This window comes from Amblyomma maculatum, chromosome 5 (genome assembly GCF_055883805.1).
Source record: "Amblyomma maculatum isolate TAMU_Amacu chromosome 5, ASM5588380v1, whole genome shotgun sequence".
NCBI lineage: Eukaryota > Metazoa > Arthropoda > Arachnida > Ixodida > Ixodidae > Amblyomma > Amblyomma maculatum.
In genome coordinates, this window is record NC_139348.1 from 63,626,890 (window position 1) to 63,651,183 (window position 24,294).

A 24,294-nucleotide genomic window follows, 5' to 3' on the forward strand; every position below is an offset into this window, starting at 1 on the left:
TGGTGTCCAGGACGTGGCCAGAAGAGATGCCCATGTTAGCAACCTCCTGGCGAACAGCAGCCTGGGTGAAGGATACCATCCTCATCTAGGAGATGAGGAAACAGCGGGAGCCATGGCCTAGAGTTCTCGGCTGACGATTCGTGTCAAGTTAGAGGGGTTGGAAGGCTGACGGAGAGTAGGCACGTCAGTACAGGACGAGGTCGCAGCTGCGTTCGGCAGGCAGTCAAAACGGTTACATGCGTGTTTTTGTTTCGCCTGCTCGAAGCGCCGGCACACCTGAAAAGTAGAGTCCACAGTTGGACAGTCCTTCCATAGGAGGAGGTAAAAATTATCGTCGGCTATGCCCTTTAGTATGTAGCTCAGTTTATCTTCCTCACTCATGGCCGATTCGACTTTTTGGCACAGAGATAGGACGTCTTGTATAAAGAAAATATGTGATTCGGACGATGTTTGGGCCCGAGAGGACAGGCCTTTTTTGGCAGCAAGGCGGCGTCCAATAGGTTTGCCAAAGAGGTCGTGAAGCTTCTCTTTGCATACGTTCCAAGATGTCGGTTCGTCTTCGTGTGTTTTGAACTAGACGCACGCGGTGCCGGTCAAATAAAATATGACATTTGCTAGCACGAGCGTTGCATTCCAGCGGTTGTGTTTGCTTGCTCGTTTATAGAGGGCAAACGAGTCGTCAACATCAACGTCGTCGGTCCCGCAGAAGGTGCCCGGGCCCCGAGGTTGAGCCATGACGACCATTGGGGCGGCGGCCATAGAGGGGTGGGGTCTGTGGACATGGTGACGGTACTGACGTGGCGTCCACTTCGGAGATCCAGCCTGTTGTACGGGATTGATGATTTACCCTCCACCAAAGATGTTACGAGTGGAAATCACGCACCGATGGGTAACATCCCTCTGAAATTGATGGGCACCGCTTAGCCGCACAACTCAACACTGAGCGTCGTCTTCGTGCACACACCCAGACACTTCTTTCTTCAGTTGTTGAACGCAACTATAGAACACCACATAACAATATTACAGTGATGCGCCTGCGAATTTAGTAAACATGCGGCAAGTTAACTTCCTGCTTTATTTCCGCTAATCCGGAAAGCGGTCTGCTTTTCAGGTCAACAGCGAGCCATATGGAACGTCATGCAACAGCAGACAATTAGTGGCAACAGAATGCAGGACACGTTGATGTAATTTCCTTCAGGCACATGGCAAAGTTCGTGTGCAGCAACGAAATTCACGGCCACAAAACACGTGAAAAGGTCCATGGAGGAATAATATTGCGTAGTTTCATGGCATAGCGATACACTGAGGCAACTCGACTACTAAGGGGCATTGTACGCCTGTTACGTTTTAAATAAGAGAAAAGGGCTAACGGAAGGTACGAAGTACACCATGCGCTGGCCAATTTAAAAAAAAAGCAGGACAGCTATAAGAAACAGTGAACTATGACTACCTTATAAAAAGTATCACCTGCTACCGCTCCAATTTGCTTCGAAGTGCCTAAATGCACGTTTTCTTTCTCTCCATGCTTCATTATCTCATCAATGCTGATGATACTGAAGGTATTTTTTTGCTGTCCATGGAGGGGTGGACAGCGTAATGTAAAATGGTGCTAATCCTGAAAGCAGAATTTAAGATCAGATATACATTGCAAGCAAAAAGAAATGAAACTTTCATGCAGAAACGGCTCAGTGTAAAATTTTCTGGCCATATAAAATGAAGTTGGAGCTAACAGAATTCTATGCGTTCATCAAATATATACTGATTGATCAAGAGTGGGAAGCAGTGACCCGTCACCGAGTATGTGTATGCTCAGAATGTGATTAGAATAATAAAACAAATTTTCTTTTGCAAAGCAGAAATAAAAAAAAAAACAAATTTCGCACAGAACAGCCATGAGATTGGGAAACTTTCAGCACACTACAGTATTTTATTCTAGAAAATCTAAATGTTCACTCAATAACTACTGCGCATTTTTGGCGATACCTGCGTCTCTCAAGAACACGAATTATTCTAGCAAACAATATTATTGTGTACAGCAAATGGAGCCCTAATTTTGGCATCAAAAGTGAAATATTGCGAACTTAAGTCGGCTGAGGCTGAGCGACAAGCCGCTCTGTCGACCATCGTCAGCGATGGCCTTTATGGTAATGAAATAAAAATTAAAACTGCTCAATGTTAACTTAGTATCGCTTGCTTTTGTATGCGGCCCCTCAAGCATGGAGTACAAGAGCCTGGAGCACGAAAATTTAGTACAAGGAAATATATATGACGGTCTTCTCTGGCAAAAGTAAAGCTATTTCAGGTTAAGAGCCTATCTAAGCGCACATGCAAACATTTAGGATATGCTCGGGATATAAAAAAAAATAAAGCCCTGTTCCAATCCCGCAAATAACTGATTGAAAAACAGTACTAAATAAATAGCAATGAGAGTTTCAGCGGCTGAAATAATAACCGAGCTTTTGTGTAGCCTTGAAGACTAAGCAGGGATAAATTATTTTTTATTTTTTGCATTCTGCAGCTCGCAGAACTATAGGTCATATATGTGTGTACAAAATATTACTTTAATACAGAACTAAAAAATATACTCACCCATTTTGCAGCTAGAGCTGATAAGCGTGCTGATGGAATGTAAACCTTTGGTTGTGTTCAGAAAGGAAAGTCTTAGGTCGAAAAGCCACCTACGTCTTCCACCGTCCAATTTATTAGTCGGCGGCGGCGTGCACGATTGCTGGCGTTTGGCACAGAGGGAGCGCGAAGCGTGCAGATCGTTGTAAGACGATGATAGGGTGAAAGGAGGAAAGAATGCAGCAAAGGTCAGTAAACCGTCAAACGAAGCAAGCGCCTTCCTTGAGCAGTAACACGGACAAAGGAGGGGGGTTTCCGGGAGCCAGTACTGCTGTGAGGTATCTTCATTGCTTCAACATTGAGCAGCTGAAGGTTGTGTGAGTTGAAAGAGAAAAAGGTGTCCGTCGCGCGTTGGCGGCGAGTGCATTTTTGCATCCATTCACTTTCTCAGAATTCACGACAATATTTTTCGTGTCGTAATTTCAAGTGCATGCGTCACATGCGTCTCGCCATAGCTTCTGTTGGAGATGATCAACACAGAGCGCCCGGAACCGTGCAAACTTTCTTGCTTCCACCTAGCTTACGAATGAGCAATATATTTAACAAAATAATTGGACACTTTGAGAAGCTGCTGCGTTGCCGCTGTAGAGCACGTTCGGTTAACATAAAAAATTTGCTCTCATATATAATTTTAGCGAACTTGCGAGGTTTAAGTATAAAGGAATTGGAAGAAAAATTTCCGCTCAGATATAATTTCCGAAATCTTGTATGGCTTAAATATAAAGAAATGGGCTAGTGCACGATTTAGTGTACTTTGCCTTTTTTTTGCATGCACCTATCTGCTAGTGAGTAACGAGAATAAAATACTCTGAAGTAATTATCGTGAATGGGCGTATCGTTATCTGTGCTCTTGGCTGAAGCAGGGAGCAATAAACAATTAGATGCCTATGATTATTATCACATTTGCTGTATTTCAATAGGGTGTCCAGCCCAGGCATGGATATCGCCAGCAATATTTGCAATCTCTATTTTCCTGCAAGCTAAAAAAAAAGGAAAAGAAAAGGTGGCTACCACACAGCCAAATGTACCCAAAAAAAACCAGGCGTCGCTTCTCTTTATGAGATGCAGCTGAAATGCCACTGGAAAATTTCTTCACAGTGACGTTACGTGTCACCTTGTTTGATAAGAACTGGCCGCCATTATCAAACCAACATTCTGTTTCTACATATATCAAAGATCGAAACAAGTAATATTTTATACCTGCTTTGTTTCACAAATTTTAGATTGTGTACAATGATGCTGGTCCTAATCTTTATTAATGTCACTTTCCCATCGTCATCTTTCCTTCGGTTTTACACAAGGCCCATTTGGTTTATTTTTCTGTGTGTAGTCCAGCTTCATTCTTGTAAACTGCGTCGTCAAATGTAGCCTGCTGTGGTTTATCGGCATGGAAAAATATACAAATCAATCAGTAAAACAGTTCTGCGTGGCTTATATACACAGTTTGCAGGATTTACAAACAATAATGACAAGTACACCAAAGCTGTTTCGTAGGTACGCTATGCGGACAGGCGTACAGAAACAAAAAGTAATTCCAGTTGACAACCTCTTATTGAGCCTCTTATATTGTTTGTTTGCAAACTTGGCGATGGTGACATTTAGGACAGCTGCAATTTGTAAAACTTTTCTAGGGTACGTATGTTACGAAAGCTTCAACTATATATTCAATTTCTGTTCTCGTACTCATGCGGACGGCCAGGACGGCCGCCTAAACGGCTTCAGCTGTGACAAGCTGTTTCACGACATTCTAAATGCCATTGGCATACTAGGCAGGTCTTTACCTTTCGCTTTTGGATGCTGAAGTGAAAGAAGCTTTCGGATCAAACGTTAACCGTGCGAAGAATGTTTTTCATTGACAGTCTCTCTCTTGCGTGCGTATTCACATGAATATAATGGTAAAGTTCGGTGTGTATGTCTCAAAAACCGCACGTACTTTGAAAATGCAATCGAATGGAGTAGCATGGGGACGCGACTACCTCTAGTTTATAATATAAGAATGGCCGATCGCTAATGCTGCCTGAATGTTCATCAACTGTTTTCAGATAAGGTGGACAAGAATTATTTCTGCAGTTTGGTATATGCCTAGTTGTATAACCTACACACACGAGCAAGTTCAATGTGTTGCTTATTGTTTACCTAAAAGCTATAAACACTAATTTGAAACATCGAAGATTGTAGAGGAAGGCATAATTCCATAAAACCATATCCTAACCAACGAAACAGTTGTCAACAAGTGAATGCAAAATACGAGAGATGGTGGCAGTCTAAGTGAAAAATGGTGACCAAAGCTCGCTAGCAGTGTGGTTAAATAACCAGGTAATGTATAATATACAGCATGATGCACCTCTTGTTGGCAGCTAGATTTTAATTAGCAAACAATATTTGCCAGCATAAATAAACCTATATCAGATGTAGGCTGTCATGCTTAAATGAGCGAAGAATATTTGCAAACGCACACGAATGTATCTCAAATGTTCGCATTCCAATCTAAACGAGCGACCAATATTTCCTAACGCACACGAATGTATAAGCGTTAGAAGACCGATCGATCTCATGAACGATGTTACCGAGCTCACACCAGCATATGCAAAATATTGGTGAGCCACACGAATACTCGACAATGTTTACCACTGGTTTCCAGACATAGTACCAATGTTAGCAAGCAGTGGCATACCTTGTCCGTTGTAACCAGCTTATATAACGGCATAACCAATATCAGACACATGCTGGCAACAATGTGCTGCCATTGAGCCGTGTTTTATCAGCACAGTTCGAATATCGGGCCAGTTAATTGTGTTACTTGGGGCCCTTCGTTAACATCGCCTTCCCTTGTTAATTTATCAAATTTCGTTCAGATGGAGACACTTGGCAGGGCTTTTGTCAAATCGGATGCGAGACGCGAGGGTCGATCCTGCGTAGAATACGTGAAGCAGGAAATAACGATGCGCCGCCTGGTTGGGAAAAGTCAAACAACGAGGAGTGCCGCCCTAGATGGCCAGCAGTGCATGGCGCGCCTTCGTTGAGAGCGAGGGGTAATCATGTCAATAGATATTGATGCGTCGTTACTGTAGGACGCAATTCTCAAACCTGAGGGAAGAACGACAGGTTCGGTAAAGCAATTCACTGCCCAGATTGCAGCGCGGCCTTGGCAACAGACACCATGGCATGTTGAAGGAAGACACTTTTCTTGATGCAGGTGAGGTGCACCAGTTCTAAAGTCGCTTCGGGCATGTCGATGGTGGCGCCAAGTCAGTAAACTTGTACACATACAGCCGGCAATAGAGGCACAACGGTATCTTGAGAAACACAAAACACACTCACGTCACTACACGCGTTTTCCATCAGACCAGGAGTAACACATATTGCTGACGCTAGCTGACCAGTTTGGCTATCGACTTCGGCGCCACACAGCCCAAGGATGACGTCATGCGGTGATTAGACGAGCACTGCCATTTCCGCACACAACCCTTCACCACCCAAATAAGCTTTAACGCTTCATATACCAAAAGCACGCGATGGTTCGCCAATCACAGCACAAAACGGATCACTTTTATCCCACGTAAATAACGCTTTCCTTCTAAATGCAGCACTCATTACGGATATGGTGGCCCCGGCCGGTATCAATTAAAACCATCACACACACATTATCAACTAAAACGTGGACTTTGTTTCGTAACATAAGCACGGACGGGGGTATCCCTTCTAGCACCGAACCTCCAGCGATCTCACCCCCATCGGTCGCACCGACTAGTTTTCCAGTGGTGGTGTGCGGTACAGGGACAATGGAGAACGGCGCGCGCAGGAAGCTGAATGTGGTGCCACGCTTCTGGTAGATGCCGTCGAAGGAGCGTGAAAAGTTGCTTGCCTGGGGCAGGGGATCAGGAGGGTAGCGCAAATGAAAATACGAGCCAGGATTGTATCCCTGCTGCTCAGGGTACTTCATGGAGACGTAGCCGTAACGTGATGCTTGACGGCGAGAACGCGATCTTGAGATGTCAGGTTGGCCGCAGCTATAGCACACAGCAGGCCGAGGAAAATGTGGCGCGGGCCAGTAGTCGCCACTGAGAGCGTCGCGTCGACTGTTGTATGCGGATTATATGTGTCGGCTGGTAGCAGCGGGTCAATTGCTTTAGGATGCCCTCAACGTGTTGCTCTGCCGCAGCTGGTGCGGTTCCCTTTATTTATCGAGGTCCAATGGATTAACGACGTCCGATGCTATAAAGGCGGTTGTTGGAGGCGAACGCGGCTGATGCGACGGAAGCAGCGCTGAGGAGGCCAAAGCTAGTTCTAGCAACCGGTTCACTTCTTTGCAAACGATCTGACAGATCGCGGTAGCCAGATCACCCGACGATGTTACGTCAGCAGCGTCATCAGCGGCCACCGAAGTCACGCCAGCCAAGCGTCCGAACTTGGTGTTATACGACGCATTTTCAGCGTCTCGAACGTGCGGCAACGCTGGATCACGTCAACCACTGAGTCAAGGCAATTTGCCGACAAGGAAATTATATATATATATATATATATATATATATATATATATATATATATATATATATTTAAACCCTTTAAGAAGATTGCCAACTTTATCATCTTCAGTCATGCGGGCACCGACAAGCTTGCACAGATTCAAGAATTTCTCAATATTTGTGACGCATGCTTCCCAGGAAGCTGACCTATTTGAGAGAGCGCTTTTTTAGCTCGCTTCTTCGATCGCGTCAGAATCTTCAAAGCACTTTTTTATCTCTTCTACAAAGCGGTCCCAGGTGGGTAAAGTGTCCTCGTAGTTGTCGTACCACGTTAGGGCTGTGTCGTTAAGAGCGAAGACCACGTTAGCTAGCTAGGCAGAAAAGTCCCACTTATTGGTATGGCTCACCCGCTGGTACTGAGTGAGCCATTCATCCACGTCTTCGCTTGGACAAGTGCGTGAACGAACGCGGCTCCCAATGATACTGTAAAGAGCTGCTAGGCATGAACCTTGCAGCGTCGCTGTCGACAGACATTGCAGGCACAGATGGCAGCAGGGCACCAAAACGGCGACTATTAAGTAGGAGGAAGTTCTGTCAAAGTTCTTTTTCTAAGAACCCACCATCCTTGTTGTACGATTTCTGGGGAGGATTCAGAATGTTTCACGTCTTTTCTGGATTTTTCACTTAAAGATATTTGTGATCTCGTCATCTCTCGGGAGGGCTGGTACACGACTCTTGTGCCCACCCGCCGCCGTCCAGCAGGCTGCGGCATACTCGACGCGTCACTTCAACGTCACGGACGTGGAGCTTCCAGTTTCGACGGGCGAATCTACAGTGACTGAGATAGATTTCTAAAGCAGATACGCCCCTGTTCAGTCGCGTCGTCTGAAAGAGAAGCTGGGTAGAAGATAACCAATGCGTGAGTGAGCAACGAAGAATGCTGACAAGCAAGGAATCTTTTGCATGGAATTCGTACCAATAACGGCGGCGGCGAATTTTAATTCTATAAACAGACAGCACTCGACCCAGTTTTTTGATCAGCTGGTTCCCGGTGATATCGACGAGGTCAGAATGAATCCCTGGAAAAATGTCATCACCGTGAACGTCAAATATCAGGCTGCAGTTGACAAGCTGAAAGGAATTGGTGCGCTAAGCAACATGCCAGTTCGTTCCTCTCGTGCACATGGGAAAGGACTACTACAGGTGTAATCACGGATCTCTGCACGCTGATCAAATCTATGGCGCGCATTGTGGATGTTCATTGTTTCGGTCGCTCGAAGTGTTGTAAATCATTTTTAAAAATGTAGTCTTTCCATTCCACGTAAAGTGGGCTATGCTGAACATTCAGTTCAAATGTATGTTTCAAGGCCTTTTAAGTGTCACAAATGCAATAAGATCGGACATGTGAGGGCCGTTGGTCGAAACTAGGCATCCTGCTTTCGATTCGGAGGTACGCCCGCTCATGAAGCCTTCTAGATGGAAACCGTGAAGTGAGATAACTGCTCGGGTGCGCACGAAGCGACTGCGAAGGATTGTCCGAAAATTCGGAACCAAAAAAGATGGTGAAAGACAACTCGACTCATAAAGGAGCGGCTGCGTGTATTTATCGCTGCAAGCACCGTTCTAGAATCTGACACAAGGAATCAGAAAGTAAGCCTAGCCTGCATAACTCAACCTTACAGTTAACCCCAGTACAGGTGTCACAGAAGCTTGAGCCTAATCCCGCGAAGAATACTCTGGCTGCACTGTCACAGGCTAATGCAAAGTTCAGTCAGAAGCTGTTGTAGTGCCTACCTCCGCTGATGTTGTGGGCCTGCTCTACCATTAAAGGCCACCGACATGCCTCATCCCAGTTTAGTTGCCACAAGTGCTGACAATACGGAAAACTCCGACAGCAGTAGGCGAACGAAATGCTGAAATAGCTTTTGGGTCAATGCGGGTGCTGCTCTATAGCATTGAAAAGAAAACACCAAAGTTTGCTGTTCAGTTTTTGGACGTATTTGAGCCGCTATTGGCGGCATCGCAATAATTCACAATGGCGCAACAAACTAACGCCACCTCATTGCCAATAACCCTGCGCCACAGTGTAGTGATGCAATGGAATTCCAGAGGTCTGCGTGGTCGTCTTATTGAATTCCGACTGCGGATACAGTAGTACCGCTTTCCTTTGATTGTGATCTGTGAGCCCAACATGCCGCCTGATTTCCGCCTTTTTTTATATGTTCTGCTATGGCCTCAAGAAGCAGACGAAACAAGTGATGTTTTGGTGTCTATGCCAAGAAATTGCGTACTCATGCTGTGCTCTAGAGCCCCATAACACATATCACTACATTTGTTTGACAATAATCTCGAAAGGACATCTTTTCTGTAATTGGCGCGTATATTACACCGACAGATGGCTTTGACCAGTCATATTTATTTCCAAAAATGCAGTGTTGTGTAGCCCTCATATTATTGTTGGTGCTATAATGCTCACCACCTTCAATGGTGTAGTGACATAATGAGCAATCGAGGAAGAGACCTGGCGGATTTTATGCATACAAAAGAGCTCGTCCACAGAAACAACCGACATTTCTACATGGAACAACCTACAGCAACTGCTTGGATGTGGCGTTTGTTTCAAGAAGCCTCGAATCCTCTGCTACTTGGTGCAGTAATAAAGAAACACATGGGATTTATCACATAGCAACGCACGCAGTTGTGGAGACTACGTGCACGAACCTTCAGTCGCTATCTCAAATAGAGAACCTAATTACGTCATCTCTCAGTGAGCACTCTTGCTAAGTTTGTGTTCCTGCGTCAGTGTCTAGCATAGACGTCGAATTCGAGAGGTTTCGTGCTGTTCGTCGGCGTGCAGAAAGGAAGTACAGATAAAGAAAATCCGCGTGCGATGTTGCACTTTTTGCCGAGCTAAACTAGACGTTTTGAGCCACCTGGAGAGATTAAGACAATTTTGGACATCGTTCTGCGCACTATTAGATCTCCGTAAGCCATTGTCGCGTATCGGGAATGTTACGAGAAGCTTGCGCTCACCAAAGCAAGAAAGGCACCCTTTTCGCGCCCTAGCCCTTCATCAATGGGACAGTGAAGTGGACATAGCTGAAGATTTCTTCAAAATGGTTGTGGGCAAAAACCAGACAGTTCCAAATTTCAAAGGGTTTTGCGCCACCTTCGCTAAAATAAACACGACTTGCCCTTTTCAATATCTGAATAGACACCGCTCTTGCCTCTTGTCGGCATTCATTTACACCTGGTCCTGACGGCTTTACTTATTCAACTTTGCCAAACCTAGGTAAGGTTGGTCGACGGCGCTACCTAATTACTTCATGACATACGGGCTTCTAGTACTGTTCCTGAACACTGAAAGATTAGCTGCCTGGTTGCTCTTTTGAAGCTTGGAAAGCCCACTCTTGAAATTACTTCCTACAGGAAGGAATGGTGCTGGAAAGACTTGAGTGGTTTATAGGAAGCAATGATATGTATCAAAATATGATGACTTGAATTCATCGGGAACGCTCTCCCATCGATAGCGTCATCGACCTTATGGCGACAGAAGGAAACTAAAAGCGTCAGCATCGACTAGTAGCTGCTGTATTTTTTAATATAAAGGGGGCTTATAACAACGCTCTCCATGGGGGACTTGACGACTTGAGAGCTGGCGGCCGGCTGTACCTGTTGATTGTGAGCGGTCTCAACGGCCGCTCTGTTTACATGACTAAACCTGACGGAGATACTACCCACTATCAGGTCCCTCGTGGAGTTCCACAGGGAAGACTCTTCAGCCCAACTTTCTATTGTGTAATTAACTGTCAACTAATACCCACGTCAGTACATATCCTGATGACATCTGCATCTGGGCTTCTGGTTCGAAGCGTTCACAACTCCGTGCGATTTCGCAATGAGCTGTGCTACCGACATCGACGTACCTACGGCGCAAGGGCTGCTTGTAGCGGCAGAACATTGTGCAGTAATAGCATTCATGGGAAAATGTCTTATACGTTACCCGATTGTTCTTCATAGGGTTTACAACGGTACGTCTCAAATAACAGATTATTGGGAGTAATTGTTGACCGCAGACTATCATGGTCGAAACATAATGATATGTTGAAGAATAGGCTAATTAATTTTTGCCATGTTCTTTTCATAGCTGGCCTCAAATCGAGTCGAACTGAGCGCTCCTTAATAAGGCTTTATGAGACTGTTGGCTACATTAGGTACAGTCTCTCTGTACTCTCTAATATGAGTATAACCTGCTTGCGGACTTTGGAAAGAGTATAAGCGCAGGCACATATTCACCCAATATTAATATACTTGTAAACCAAACCACCTCGGGAATATTTACGGGCACTTACACGATACTGTTTTATCCACTGAGCGAGATTCTGGATGAGCGGTCGGACTGCAGTTTCACAAGTGCAATCCGCTGTCATCAGTCGCAAGTACCAACTGGATATGCCCTTTCATATAGTGTCACCCGATCAACATGGCTGATGGATGAAACTTTGGTCACCTTCCTGTTCCCGAGATACCAAAAAAATCAATGGTGCCACGTAGTGGGCTAAAACAACTTACTCTGGCGCACATCTGGTCAGAATATCCTAATTATATATATATATCTACACTGACGGATCTGTGTCAGTAGAGGCACCCGCTGCAGCTGTGGTCATACCTGCTCAAAAAAACTCTACATTTCCTTTTGGGACATACTTCTATGCCATCCGCTGCTGAGGCTTTAGCTCTTCGGGTATCTATTCGCTACATTTGTGTGGAACCACCTCAAAATTGGTGTATATTCACAAACTCAAAGACTGCACTGCGCATTTTCGAAACTTTCTTACGCTACACCCCCGACCAGTCTCTGGTCGGGGGTGTAGCGTAACATTATAGAGCTCCTTACATCCGCCCGACTGCAAGGCCACAGGATGTTTGACTGGACCCCTGCCCACTGCGGGCTCGATGGAACAGGCAGATGTCGAAATAAACATGCCCTCAGTAATGACCTCCATACAGCTGCATACATGGCAAAATTACTTTTGAAAAGGAAATAAATTACATTACTAATAACTTTACGGCAAATCGCAGAAAAGTAATTGAATTACATTACTCATTACTGCTCCGAAAAATAATGAAATTACAGTACAATTACTTTCCTGATTTAAATTACTATCTATTTTCTATCCAAGAAAAAACTAAGTAAAGCTAGTAAACAAAACAACAGCCTGTCCTCCAGGTGCGAAACAAATGCATTCTTTCGTCGTCCCGCCATATTCCGTCCCAGAGAGCTATTCCTTCTCTTGCCAGCATTGCCATTACAAATACAACAAAAGCAGAACCATGTCGAATTATCGCAATATGACCGGCAAACCCAGAGTCTTTCTGGCCTGGAGATGCATTCGCCATATGAAGGGCCCGAAGAAGCTAGGTTATTTATTGCTTCCGCAGTCCCAAGAATCGACATCGGCACCTTGTGCTCACTTCTCAGTAATTCTCAAGCCGTGGTGGCTCACGCCTAGGACTCTTCCGCCTATCTCCCTCAACCGCAACCCTCCCTCGCCTCGTGGTGACGAGTATAACCTGGCCCCACTGTGCATTAGCTGTTGCAACAGGGAGTGTAATTGCGCCACGCTCCCAACTAGTTTTCACAGCCTTATTGCACCATCTCTCCCTTCGGCATTCTCTTGACGCCTTGTATCCTGCTGCTTAGAAAACGGTTGCCATGGAATAGCCGCACAAAATTATCCTTCTACATATGATGTCTCAAATGCACTGTTCTGCTTAATTCTGCCTCTTTTTGCCGATCCGTTACATTGGCTTCGGTTTGCCGCACGTCGTTCCTACTTTCACGGCACTACTTTGTTGTCTATGAAGAAGTAGTGGCTCACTTCAGTAAAAGTAATTCCGAAAGGAATTAATTACTTTTGCTGCAAAATTACTACCACAAAGTAATTCACTACACTACAAATTACCGAAAACGGGAAAAATTACAGTAATTTCATTACTGTAATTCAATCGTTGCATGTCTGTACAGCTGTGCCTTTTTCAAGAGCGAATACGGTGTTTCTTTTAATAAACTGTATGGAGAAGGCTACGGCGGCTAAGAAAGCTCGATCGAGCATTAATATTTGGTTCCGCGTTAAATTCCGAGCCATCACGCATGCTTGTTACATATACTGCGTTTAAATGCGGCCCTCAATCGCAGGTACTTGCATTTAATTAGACAGGTGGGCTCCTCGGAATGTTCAACGTGTGGCATCGCCGAGACTTTGGACCATATATTATTGCCCCACCCAGTTTACGAGCGTGAAAAAACTATTCTAGCCATTTCCTTGAAACGTTTGGACGAAAAGCCTCTGTCGGAAGAATTGCTGGCGCTTGGCAGGACAAGGGAAAGGGTGTTCAGGCGGTACTGACTCTTTACCGTTTTTTTTGTGTACCACCGGACTCGATTCGCTCTTGTAAACTGTCGTGCTTGTATAATTTTCATATACCTTCTCCCACATCGTCACCCATCATGATCCTGTTTCTTCTCCCCTTCCTCTTCACCAGTGCAGAGTAGCAGGCCAGAGTTTCATCATTCCGGCCAAAGCTCGGCTTTTCTTTTCAATATCTTCATCTTTTTAACTGGGGAAGCCGGAGCTTGCAGCGAGGCCTTTATATCGCATTATGTAATTCAGACATCTGGGCCCTCCTCAAAGCTTGAGTGACGTCATGTACTGTACATTGATTCTGTAATTCTTTCCAGGCGATCTCGCGAAGAGAGTCTTCGGCATTATTAGTAATATTGGTCTTTCCGAAAGTGGGATTTGGAAATGACACCGTGAAACCTGGGCGGCCTGGTTTCATTGAAAAGGCATACGAGAGGAGTTCCTTTCGCGCATTCCAAAACCTCAGACGACTCACCCCTTGTCAAAGCCCCCAGTAAAGCCTGCGTCTGAACAAAATTTCTAAGTTGTGATCACAACAATCATGCTTAATATCTGGTTAAAGAGATACATCCAGCAATTCACATTGTCAGCTTAATGCCAATAGTCAGGTTATTCACACTTAGAAAAGCCTGAATCATGTGCCCCTTGTCTCAGACCTCTTTCATTCTAATTCCTAATTTCGAGTTTATATTAACATTGGCGATTGGCTACACTTCCGCAACCATTAAGATATTAGCATGTTCCGGCATGTAATTTTCGGCAAAATATTATCGTTTATATGAATATGTCAGCAATGCTGTTATCTTACTAAGGTAGCGTGTTCTACATGCACTGAGCCTAATTGTAGTAGGAATTGTATTTTGCAAGTGGTGGCCAATCTGTTGGTTATTATGAGGACAATCACACAGTCTTCCGTTAAAACGAAATACGATCCGCAGCAGTAATGGTGTTAGGCAAAGAGATACCATCGCCCAAGTTCTAGTCGCCGCTTGTGTAGAGGAAGTATTCAGATTTCAAATGGGAGCAGTATGGGATAAGCTTTGATAGGAATAGTTAAATTATTTGTGACTCCTTGAATACACAGGATAAAACAGAAAAAAATTGCTAAGAATTATTAATGACCTAAGCAGGAACAAAAGAAAGGCAGGCATTAAAGTATCATAGACAATACTAAGGCAGTATTTAACAGTCTATTGAAAAAACAGCAGTTTACAGTGGGTAGTTATACCCTGCAAGTAAGGCGCAAAAATTATTCTACTTAGCGCTTAGAGTAACCGCATATACGGACGACAAAAGGCAAGTAAGTAAAAGAATAACATTGGGATCGATAGCATTTGAGGAATGCTTGCAGATCATGATTAGCAGAATAGAGGTAGAGGTCCAAAGGAAAGTGTCTGGTACTTGCATTTACTGGAACGAAGTTATGGGAACACCTATGAGAGAACATGGACTCTAACGAAAATGGTTCTGTTTAAGAGTAGGAGAAAGCAGATAGGTTTGAAACGCAAAATTTTAGATGTAAGATAAAGTTACAAGAAGAGTGTCGAGTGGATCCGACAAATATTTCACTTTTTTGACATTCTAGTGCACTAAAAAAGAAATGGGCAATGGCAGGACATGTAGAGGCGTGACAGGCCAATCGGTGGTTGGTAAAGTTTACAGATTAGATTCGAGCAGAAAGAAATCGGCACGGAGCTGGAGAAATTTAGGAAGGTGCATGAGGTCAAGAACTTTGCTGGGGTTACTTGGATATGCAGCAAGCACAGGATATGGTAACTGGAGTATTGGTGTGACTTTCTCCTTGCAGTCGGTATGGTGAAGCTACAAGATGAGCCTGCGTCAGCCACCTGAATTCCTGCCAGCTCCGGAAAGGCCAGCCATTCCATGGAAGCAGTGGCGAAGGATGTTTGAAAATTATCTGCTAGCCCCGGGGAACAACGCCCATCCTGATGCTCGTCCGGAAGCCCTCCATTATTTGCATCACTGCATTACTTTGGTGTGGAAGGGCGGCGCATTGTCTATACAATGCCGAAAGAACAGTCATCAGTATCAGCAAGAAAGCAGCAAGACAAGGAAGCAGCCGATAAGACAACGATCAAAGAGGACAAATTTGACAACGCCTAGGCAAAGCTCAAAAAGCATTTCGTGGCGACTATTACTGTCGTCGTTGAGCGACGACGGTTCCGCCAGCGTGCTCAGCTGCCAGGTGAATTCGTGGATTCGTTCGTAACAGCTAGAAATGAAAGCTAGAAAAGCCTGAAACGTGGAAGCAGACTGAAGTGGCTGCATTCATTCAAAGTATGCCTCGTTGCACCTTTTCGAATGCTGGAAATTGCGCGCCTCCCGGCTTTGAGCCTGTACAAAAAGAAGAAATTATTTTGGCAGCATTGCGTAGACCAGCCTGTTTGTTGTAGTAAAAGGCATGCGGCAGTATATTCCGATTCCGAACGACCGCGCTGACGAGATGCATTACCGTGAGGCTTCGTCCCGTTGGCGAGGAAGCTCTCTGCGGCAGTATACACTTCGAGTTCGCCATGCTGACTACTAACTCCCTCCATTCGCGCGTAACGATGGTGCCCTGTTTCGCGTATTGGTGGGATCACACTTGCACAATCGCTAGTTAATGGTAATTGCGGCGACACGCTCCTCTCTTCCTTACTGAGGTGACTACCTGCACTCATCTGCAACAAATATTACATACAAGCTCACGCCGGCTAGTAAATGCAATGCAGGAATCTTCTGGACGTTGCGAATTTATAGCAAGACTTACAGTCAGGGTCGCATCCATTGAGGCTACACAGGCTTTCGCATGCATTGAAGGTAGAGTGAAGTCTCCGCTGGAATACATCGCATGGCTTGGCCGTTAAGTAGAGCAAAAAATACTTAATGTGGCACATCTCTCTGGAAGGCAAGTTGAAACCGAAGCTTTCAGCGGTTAGCCAGACTGGCGAGCGACCGACAGCTCCTCATGGCGTACTATGATGGTTAACATTTGCAAGCCGTGTTTCTGTCCTTATTGCCAAAGCGGCCGAAATGCGTCATTTTTAGGGAAACTACGTCCACAACTTAGTGTGATCTAGTCGCCTACATGCTTTTGGAAATGAACGAGCCGAACGGGATAAGGCACTACCATCGTACTGGCTACAGCGAAACGGTCTGCACAGGAAAGTAGGCGTTGGTGGCTACTCATCAGCTGTATACTTGTCGGAATGTTCTGCACATGCATTTTACGCAAGAAGGCATGTGGCGACGGCGTTCGCATGTACCGTGCATCTCGTTTTCGTAATTCCTAGAAAAAACTGTCTCGCGGTAAAGGCAGTGTCAAAAATGAAGTGCACAAATATTTCCATCGAGTTTTAGGTGACTGCTCAGCACTTATATCTTTATGCAAGGAAGCTATGCCGCAGTAAAGAGCCCCTTAATAGGATGAAATGTCATGAAAACATTTTTGGAATAATGATAAAATTGCTCTCAGGGCTTCCTGAGCTCACGCCATTTGGTAGTTCCTTCATCTCTTAACCCTTTTTGCTTTTCATAGGTGCGTTCTGAAGCATAAGACACAAGGTATATCCTTCCAAGTCTGCACCGTCTGAGAGGTCACCTCTTAAAGATTTGTCGTTCTGGGAAGCGCATACCACATTGTACAAACGCGACACCCATAGCCGTTATTTCTGATATGTATTTAGTTTTTCACGGTCAGAGCAGCATTTTTATGAACTACAAAGGTGAATATTTTCAATCTTTGTAGTTCCCCCTAATAAGTCAATGCTCATTCTTTGAACAGTCGCTTCCCGCTGAAGAGTAAGATTTCCTACTTAAACGGAGGCTATAAGATATTTTAGTACGTCAAAAAAATTTAAATATATACACTATCTGCATTCGAAAACTTGGCGTAATAGATGTGTGCTGCGACATGAACCCTAATCGCAAATACAAGTCCAAATCAAATCTTCTACTTCGTCTATAATTTCATTTAGATCACTGCCGTAACTTGCCTTACTGTCCCCGTGTGCAAGATCCACTTGCATGCTTTGAGGCTACTCTCTATCAACCCGTGTTCAGTAACCGAACTCCTATGTAGGCCAATACTATGGTAAAAATTGTCCCAATAATATGCGATCAATATATGACATAAAAGGTTGCGTAAGGTATGACAAGGCAAAGAAATTTTATTGGGCTATTGCAATACCAATTTATTGTATTGTGACAAAAATGATATTGAGAGGTGTTTCCCGGAAAACATTGTTCAAATTCTTGGGTTGCAGCTTAGGTGGCATAACGTAAATAATTGCAATTTGTTCACTCTACCTCATAACCAGGACAACAGTTTGGCCATATGTCATCGCTATGTGCTCCATAGTCTGATAGGGGGAGAACGTATGGTGGTGGAGGGCACCTGTGTCGAGCAAAAAGCGGATTAGAAACAGCGTCGCAGCTGTTAGCATAAGTCTTCTAAAAACGCTACACAAAATCACCCAGCCTTTTCTTGAAACATAAAGCGATCCTGTGACCGCCATCACATGTCAGGAATTATAGTGTCATCATCATCATCAGCCTGATTATACCTAGTGCAGGGCGAAGGCCTCTCCCATATTTCTCCACTTAACCCGGTTCTGTGCTAGCTGCATCCACTTGACCCCTGCGAACTTCTTAATCTCATCCGCCCACCTAACTTTCTGCCGCCACCTGCTACGCTTTCCTTCCCTTGGAATCCAGTTTGTTACCCTCAGCGACCACCGGTTATCCTCTCTTCGCACTACATGTCCTACCCATGTCCATTTCTTCTTCTTAATTTCCACTAGAATGTCGTTAACTTGAGTTATTTCTCTGACCCACTGTGCACGCTTTCTATCTCTTAGTGTAGTGTAGAACGAACGAAAAAACATGGCTGCCAAGTATGGAAGAGCGCTGAACAATATAGAGAGCGCCTCAGTTCGAAAGCCGAGCCAACGTTTTCACAAATGAAATTGTTTGTCGTCCGTGCCCAAGCGAAGAAAAGAACTTGGTCGAAACAGCTTTGGCTTGTTACTTGAGGCTACCCATTTACTTTTGCTCACTGCGCTTTCATATTCAATATATGCAGTTTCGTTGTTATGAGCTCTTAGTGTACCGGGTTGGTACATAACCTAAATAAAGATGCTACAAGGGAACTCCGCTAGCATCAGTTATAAAGGTAGCAGTTAGTATGCGGTCAAACGATATTTTACTGGTGAACGCGTAAATAACGAAGCAACGACGACTGGGGTGCACGTGAATATAGAAATGTGTTCTCGAACACAACGTTGCTGACAGTTTGAATACTGGACTACTATTTAAGTATCTGCGCTGAGTTCCACCCATCGAAGCACAAATATCGATATATAATTTCCAGGAAAAATTTTGGTGAATGCTATGTAATCTAGGCGACCACACGCTGGATCTCAGCTGCGGCCTTCACCTTGAAACCATCGCGACCACTACCGACACTACGCTATCTACGTCAGCAACTCCAACTGTCATCATGAGCCAACCCCTTGACAGTGACATATTCTGCTCTATAGGTGAGTTGGATATCAAAGACTGGCTCTCGCTATACGAGACATAGCCAGAACAATAGGTAGGACACCGCCCAGATGCTGGTACAGTAATTTTTACTTTACCGCCACAGCACGTGTGTGGAATCTCAATCTATCAAGGGATTCCCTCATGGGATGTTTAAAAAAAAAAACTCCGAAACCTGTTCGAGAAGCCTGTTTGCCGACAGCTTACTGCCAAGAGAGAACTTGCCTCTCGTGCCCAGACATCTACCAAATCGTACATCAGCTATATCCAAGACGTTCTGGCACTGAGGTACGTCTAAGGTTGATAAAGACATGACCGAAGGTAATAAAGTAGGGAACATCCTAAGTGCGTTGCCGATGATGCCTTTTATCTTCTATTCTGTAGGGACTGCTGTGCTGTTGGCTCTGTTATGCAGGTGTATCGATGCAATGAGCCGGCCAAGCACCGACGCAATGGGTACCGCTGTGACAGGCTCCCCAGCCCTCGTTCAGGCTACATCTAACCCACATTTGTTAAACAACAACCTGTCCATATATCGTTCCGGGTGAAAATTAGAAAAAAAAAACAACAGCCCGTTAAGCAGCCTAAGATCATAAACGCACTTCGGCCTCTTTGTTTTCCCATGATGGGCTACACCAATTCCACAATACACGTGGCATTACCCCCTTATCAAAAGAAGTGTCGTCCCGACTCTAAAAGTACAGAAGAAAAAAATGAAAGGTGAAGGAGAAACAGGCAATATCAAAGCAGGAAAAAAAACAGCACGCACAGGCTCTGCACATAACCCGAGTGGTACGGTTTCAATCTGCTGACATGCGCCTGAGTCTGAGTCTGACAGCTTGCCGCTACGAGCAGACAGTTCCTTCAAAATTACTTTGGTAATTCACGGCACTAACGCTGAGAAGGACCCTATAAGGGCCGAAAAACCAACTCAATAGTTTTTCGGAGCGCCCTCTTTGTCGAAGGAGAGACCCTACCCAGACCTGATCACCGCGATGATATTCGCCGTCCCCGTGATGAAGGTTGTATAGCTTTGCATCACGACTTTGTTGCTGGCAAATTGGCAACCCATTCAGTCTGCGGGAATTTTCGGCAAGCTAGTCGAACTCTTCGGCGTCCGACATAGAGGAGGGTCCACCATCCGGAAAGAGCATCACATTGTTGTCACTTGTAGTCACTTCTCTTCCGTGAAGAAGGTGGAAAGGCGCGTACCGGTAGTTTGTTGCACTGCGGTGTTATACGCAAACCTGAGGTAGGGTAGAATATAGCATGTCGGTTCTTGTGGTCGATGTCTACATACAAAAAGTTCATATCAGTGAGGGTTTTGTTCAGGCGTTCCGTCAGTCCGTTTGTCTCGGAATGATAGTACTTCTACGATCAGCTGTGGAACAGAGGCACATTACGTTTCTGCACTAGCTGTGCAATAAATGCGGTTAAGTGGTCTATAATAACTGCTAAGCGCCGCTGCGAAGCACAAAGTTTTCGACAAAAAGACTGCGATTTCTGTAGCAGTACCACACTGGAGGGCTTTTGTTGCGCAATAACGTGATATATATTCAGCGGTAGAACCAATCCACCTGCATCTTTGAGATGATTTATAAAACGGTCGCAATAAGTCGCTATCAACATGGTAAAAGCCAGGTTTCCACGGAGGAACCAGTCAAATCATGCCGGCAGGCTTCAGAGGGGGTGTCTATCGGCGCTGTCATTCTTACGACTGTATTTTACATACTGTCTCACTGTGGCCGCAAGGTTCGGGCCAGTAATACGTCTGACGTATGCGTGGCAATACCAACTAAAGCCAAGATGTCCTGGCGATGGTTCATCATTACAGGCGCGCAGACAGGTGCTGCGTAGAGCAGCAGGAACGAGCAATAGGTATGTGGGCTAAGAGGCTGCGAACATTGTTGTTTGGACAATACTTCGTTGCGTCACGAAAACTCGGCCAGCGCTCCAGAGAAACGCCGATGAGGTAGTGGCGTCTACCTCCACGGTAATCAATGAGCGGAAAAAGCTCAAAGCCTTCACGCTGCATTTGAGCAAGGGTTGACGTTGTGACTGCTCCAAGAAAACTTTAGTCATCAGGATATGCGTCAGCTAAGTTAAGTGGTAGTTGTGCGCGCGGCAAAGCCTATGTTGGTGTGATTTTAACCAGATTTATACACCACATTAACATGAACTCTTGGAGCCGCCAACTCGCCCAGGCAAGGCATCGAGAATGGTCCTTGAGGTTCACCAACCAACAAAGGGAATAATCATCAAAGAGTACCTGAACCGTCATCCTTAAAGGTACGGTCTAAAATTAGGGAATGCCCACAGCACACCGAGACAATAATATTTTGTTGTCGAATAATTATTTTCTGGCAAGCATACGGCTGGCGTAGGCGATGAAGCGTTTATTGCCGTCACGCCACTGTACTAGTTCAGCGCCAAGTGCAACACTGCTCGCTTCTGTGCGGACTTCCGTGACGGCGTTCCCATCGAGGTGGCCCAATATCATTGATGACTTGAGACGTGTTTAAATGTCCGCGAATGCATCTTTGTTCTCCGTGGTCCTGAACAAAAGAACGACATTCTTAGTAAGGCGAGTTTAGGGCACTGCGATCGTAGAAAAATCGGTGACAAAATGCCGGTAGTATGCGCCCAGGCCCAAAACCTGGCGCACGAAGCACTTGTCGGTTGGTGTCGGAAACAGGGCCACCGCAGTCGACTTCTCAGGGTCAGAGCGGATGATATTGAAGCTGACAATGTGGCCTAAACTTTTTGGCTCGTCAAAAGCAAAGTGGCGCTACTCCGGATCCAGGGTCGAGCCAGCAGAATGGATGTCACTGAAGTCGGGCGTGAAGGCGGTTCAGATGCTCCGAAAACGTCTCATACAAAGCAAATACATCACGTAAGTAAACAAGGCAAGTTTACTACCTGAGGAGGAAGAGCACAGCATCAGTCATTCTTTGGATTGTGGCAAGTGCTCATTAGAAGCCGAATGGGAGCACCTTAGATTGATATAAGCCATATGATGTTATAAAGGCAGTTTTTTTCATGATCGAGCTTGTTGACTTCAATTTGCCAACAACCGGTTCTCAAATTTATATTCAAACAATAATGTGCTGCCGAGGGCGATCCAAACATCATTTATGCAGGGAAGGGGATACACGTCTTTCTTCATCGCGTTGTTGTTGTTGTTGCAGTGGTTGTTCAGCTTTGTGAAAGTTGAGACAGAAACGTAATGTGCCATCTTTTTTCTTGACCAATCATAATTGGAGATGCCCAATGATTTGTTGAGGGCTGTATACTATCATCTTAATTCTGCTAATTGCGATGGCGACTCTCATCTAGTGCCATTGAAGACACTAGGTAGGGGTGCTCCCTCACTGGTCATTCGGTGTCTCTGGTAATAATTCGATGTTTCACAATTGTGGCCTGGCCTATTTTTGATGAGTCCGCGAACGAATGTAGAAGGTCCGGATGGCTCGACTTCTATGGTGGCGACTACTTGGCGTTAATATTTAGCTTGGAAGTGAGAGGAAACGACTGATATTCAAGAGCGGCTGAAATTTCATAGATGGAGGGGTGGTCGCTGAGACATTGGATAGCTTCAAAATACGCAGTGGCACTGTATCTAGGCAGTGTATGGTGCTTCGAACTAAAGCTTGAAAGAAGGAGGCGTGTAGGCCTAACCCTAAGGGCTTCAACAGCACGAGCGATACAGATGTTCCTCACAACGAGCAAGAACACGTCTCCTTCTGCGATACCTGAGTGGTATGTTCGTCGTCACAGCCAACTGCAAATTACTTGCTTGCTCTAGGGCTTATGCGAACATGCCCATCGTAAAGCGAATAGTCGTAACGGATCGTTGGTCATCTTTGTTCGGTAGTTCTCGAGCAGTAGAAAAAGCAACTTGAAGCAAGCGGTAGTTAAAAACTGCTGCACATTTTCGAAAAAAGTCAATTTCTAGATTACGCTGCCTTGAACACTGACTCAAAACAGTAAAGAATGCCGGAAAAAGAGCATCGCGCATTCCAACTTGAGCAGTGCATCTTCCAACCCGCCTTACTGAATGACCAACTGCCGTACGAATCTGTAGCCGGTACCATGGCTTCATCACTTTTTTTAGTTGAATGGCCAGTGCCCGACTGACAAGTGAGTAATCAGCGCCTGAGTCCACAAAGGCACCCTCTTGATGGCCATCAACACACGCTACCAGATCGGGGCACGATTTCAGTATCTCCAATGAACATGGGCAGGTATTCAACGGTTGTACCGGACGTCGGTGGAGGATGCTCGGAAGTGCAATGAACCGTGGCCACACCAACAGATGTCGGTCTTTCTAGTTCCCTTAGAACTTATTGGAGACCTACGTCTGGCATGCTCGAAGCACACAGGACAGCACAACTGCCGGCTACGTAAAGTGGAGGAAGAGAGATGGTCGGTGAGGTATTCTTCCATTTCTTCCGATTGTTCGCCATAACGAGGACGAGGGGCCTCCAGTGTGAAAACCGGGGGTAAGAGCAGTTCCGATGTAGTTGCGCTTGCTGCCCGCAAAAATAGTGAAGGGGGAGGGAGGGGCGTCTGTGAGAGGTCTGCCAAACTGCCGCCTTCCATGTAGGCTGCTATACCTGGTCACATGGTGCAAAAGACCAGAATCGTTGCTAGCGTTGTTTGGGCTCTGGAGAAAGGCGGGTCAGGGTTGGCGGAGGTGAGCGTTGATTCTCCGCATAGAAGAGGACGGGGGGATTGGAAGGTGGTTGTATGAGTGGCTGCATTGCTTCTTCTACCTCATCGCGTGCAATGTTGCAAATGGAGGCGGGGGGTGGCGGCTCGAGACGCTCAGTGTGGAGCTATTGCGATTCCTTCCTGATAATCTGTCGCACAAGCTCCGTTTTGTACCTCTACCTGGATATCCTCTGCTGCCCATTTCTTCACGCTGCAATCTACTCAACATATTTGTGAATGATGTTCCTGTCTCTGCTATCAATGACACTGATTCTCAAGTCTCGGTCTTCAGCTCGTCTTTTCGCGCCACCTAAAAATACGCAGTCCCTTGCCACTTTGGCTCCACACTTCCCTTTTCCAATTGCAGTATTGCTGCTGTCAATGGAGAGCGCCCTGTCCGCGTTCTACCTACCGCAGCGCAGGTCTCAATTAATTCTTCCCTATATCAGTATCAACATCATTATGAATTTGATATTCGGGAACAAATAAAACTATTGGGAAGTACAAATGAAACTTAACGATGG

At 45.4% G+C, this 24,294-nt stretch overlaps 1 protein-coding gene across 8 annotated transcripts in view; it reads right to left on the reverse strand.

The window, feature by feature from the left end:
- Positions 1–24,294, reverse strand: part of LOC146188416 (uncharacterized) — a 129,902-nt gene that overhangs the window by 8,394 nt on the left and 97,214 nt on the right. For 2 of the 8 annotated variants that reach the window (XM_084603771.1, XM_084603770.1), the window contains 2 exons: positions 17,825–17,912; positions 16,287–16,417 (listed from right to left, as the gene is read on the reverse strand). In XM_084603771.1, coding sequence (XP_084459897.1) covers positions 16,287–16,417; positions 17,825–17,912 — 219 coding nt within the window. Of the gene's footprint in view, positions 1–3,810; positions 3,998–16,286; positions 16,418–17,660; positions 17,913–24,294 lie in introns of those variants that run through there. The other 6 variants (XR_014707531.1, XM_084603768.1, XM_084603767.1 and 3 more) reach the window with 6 other exon arrangements.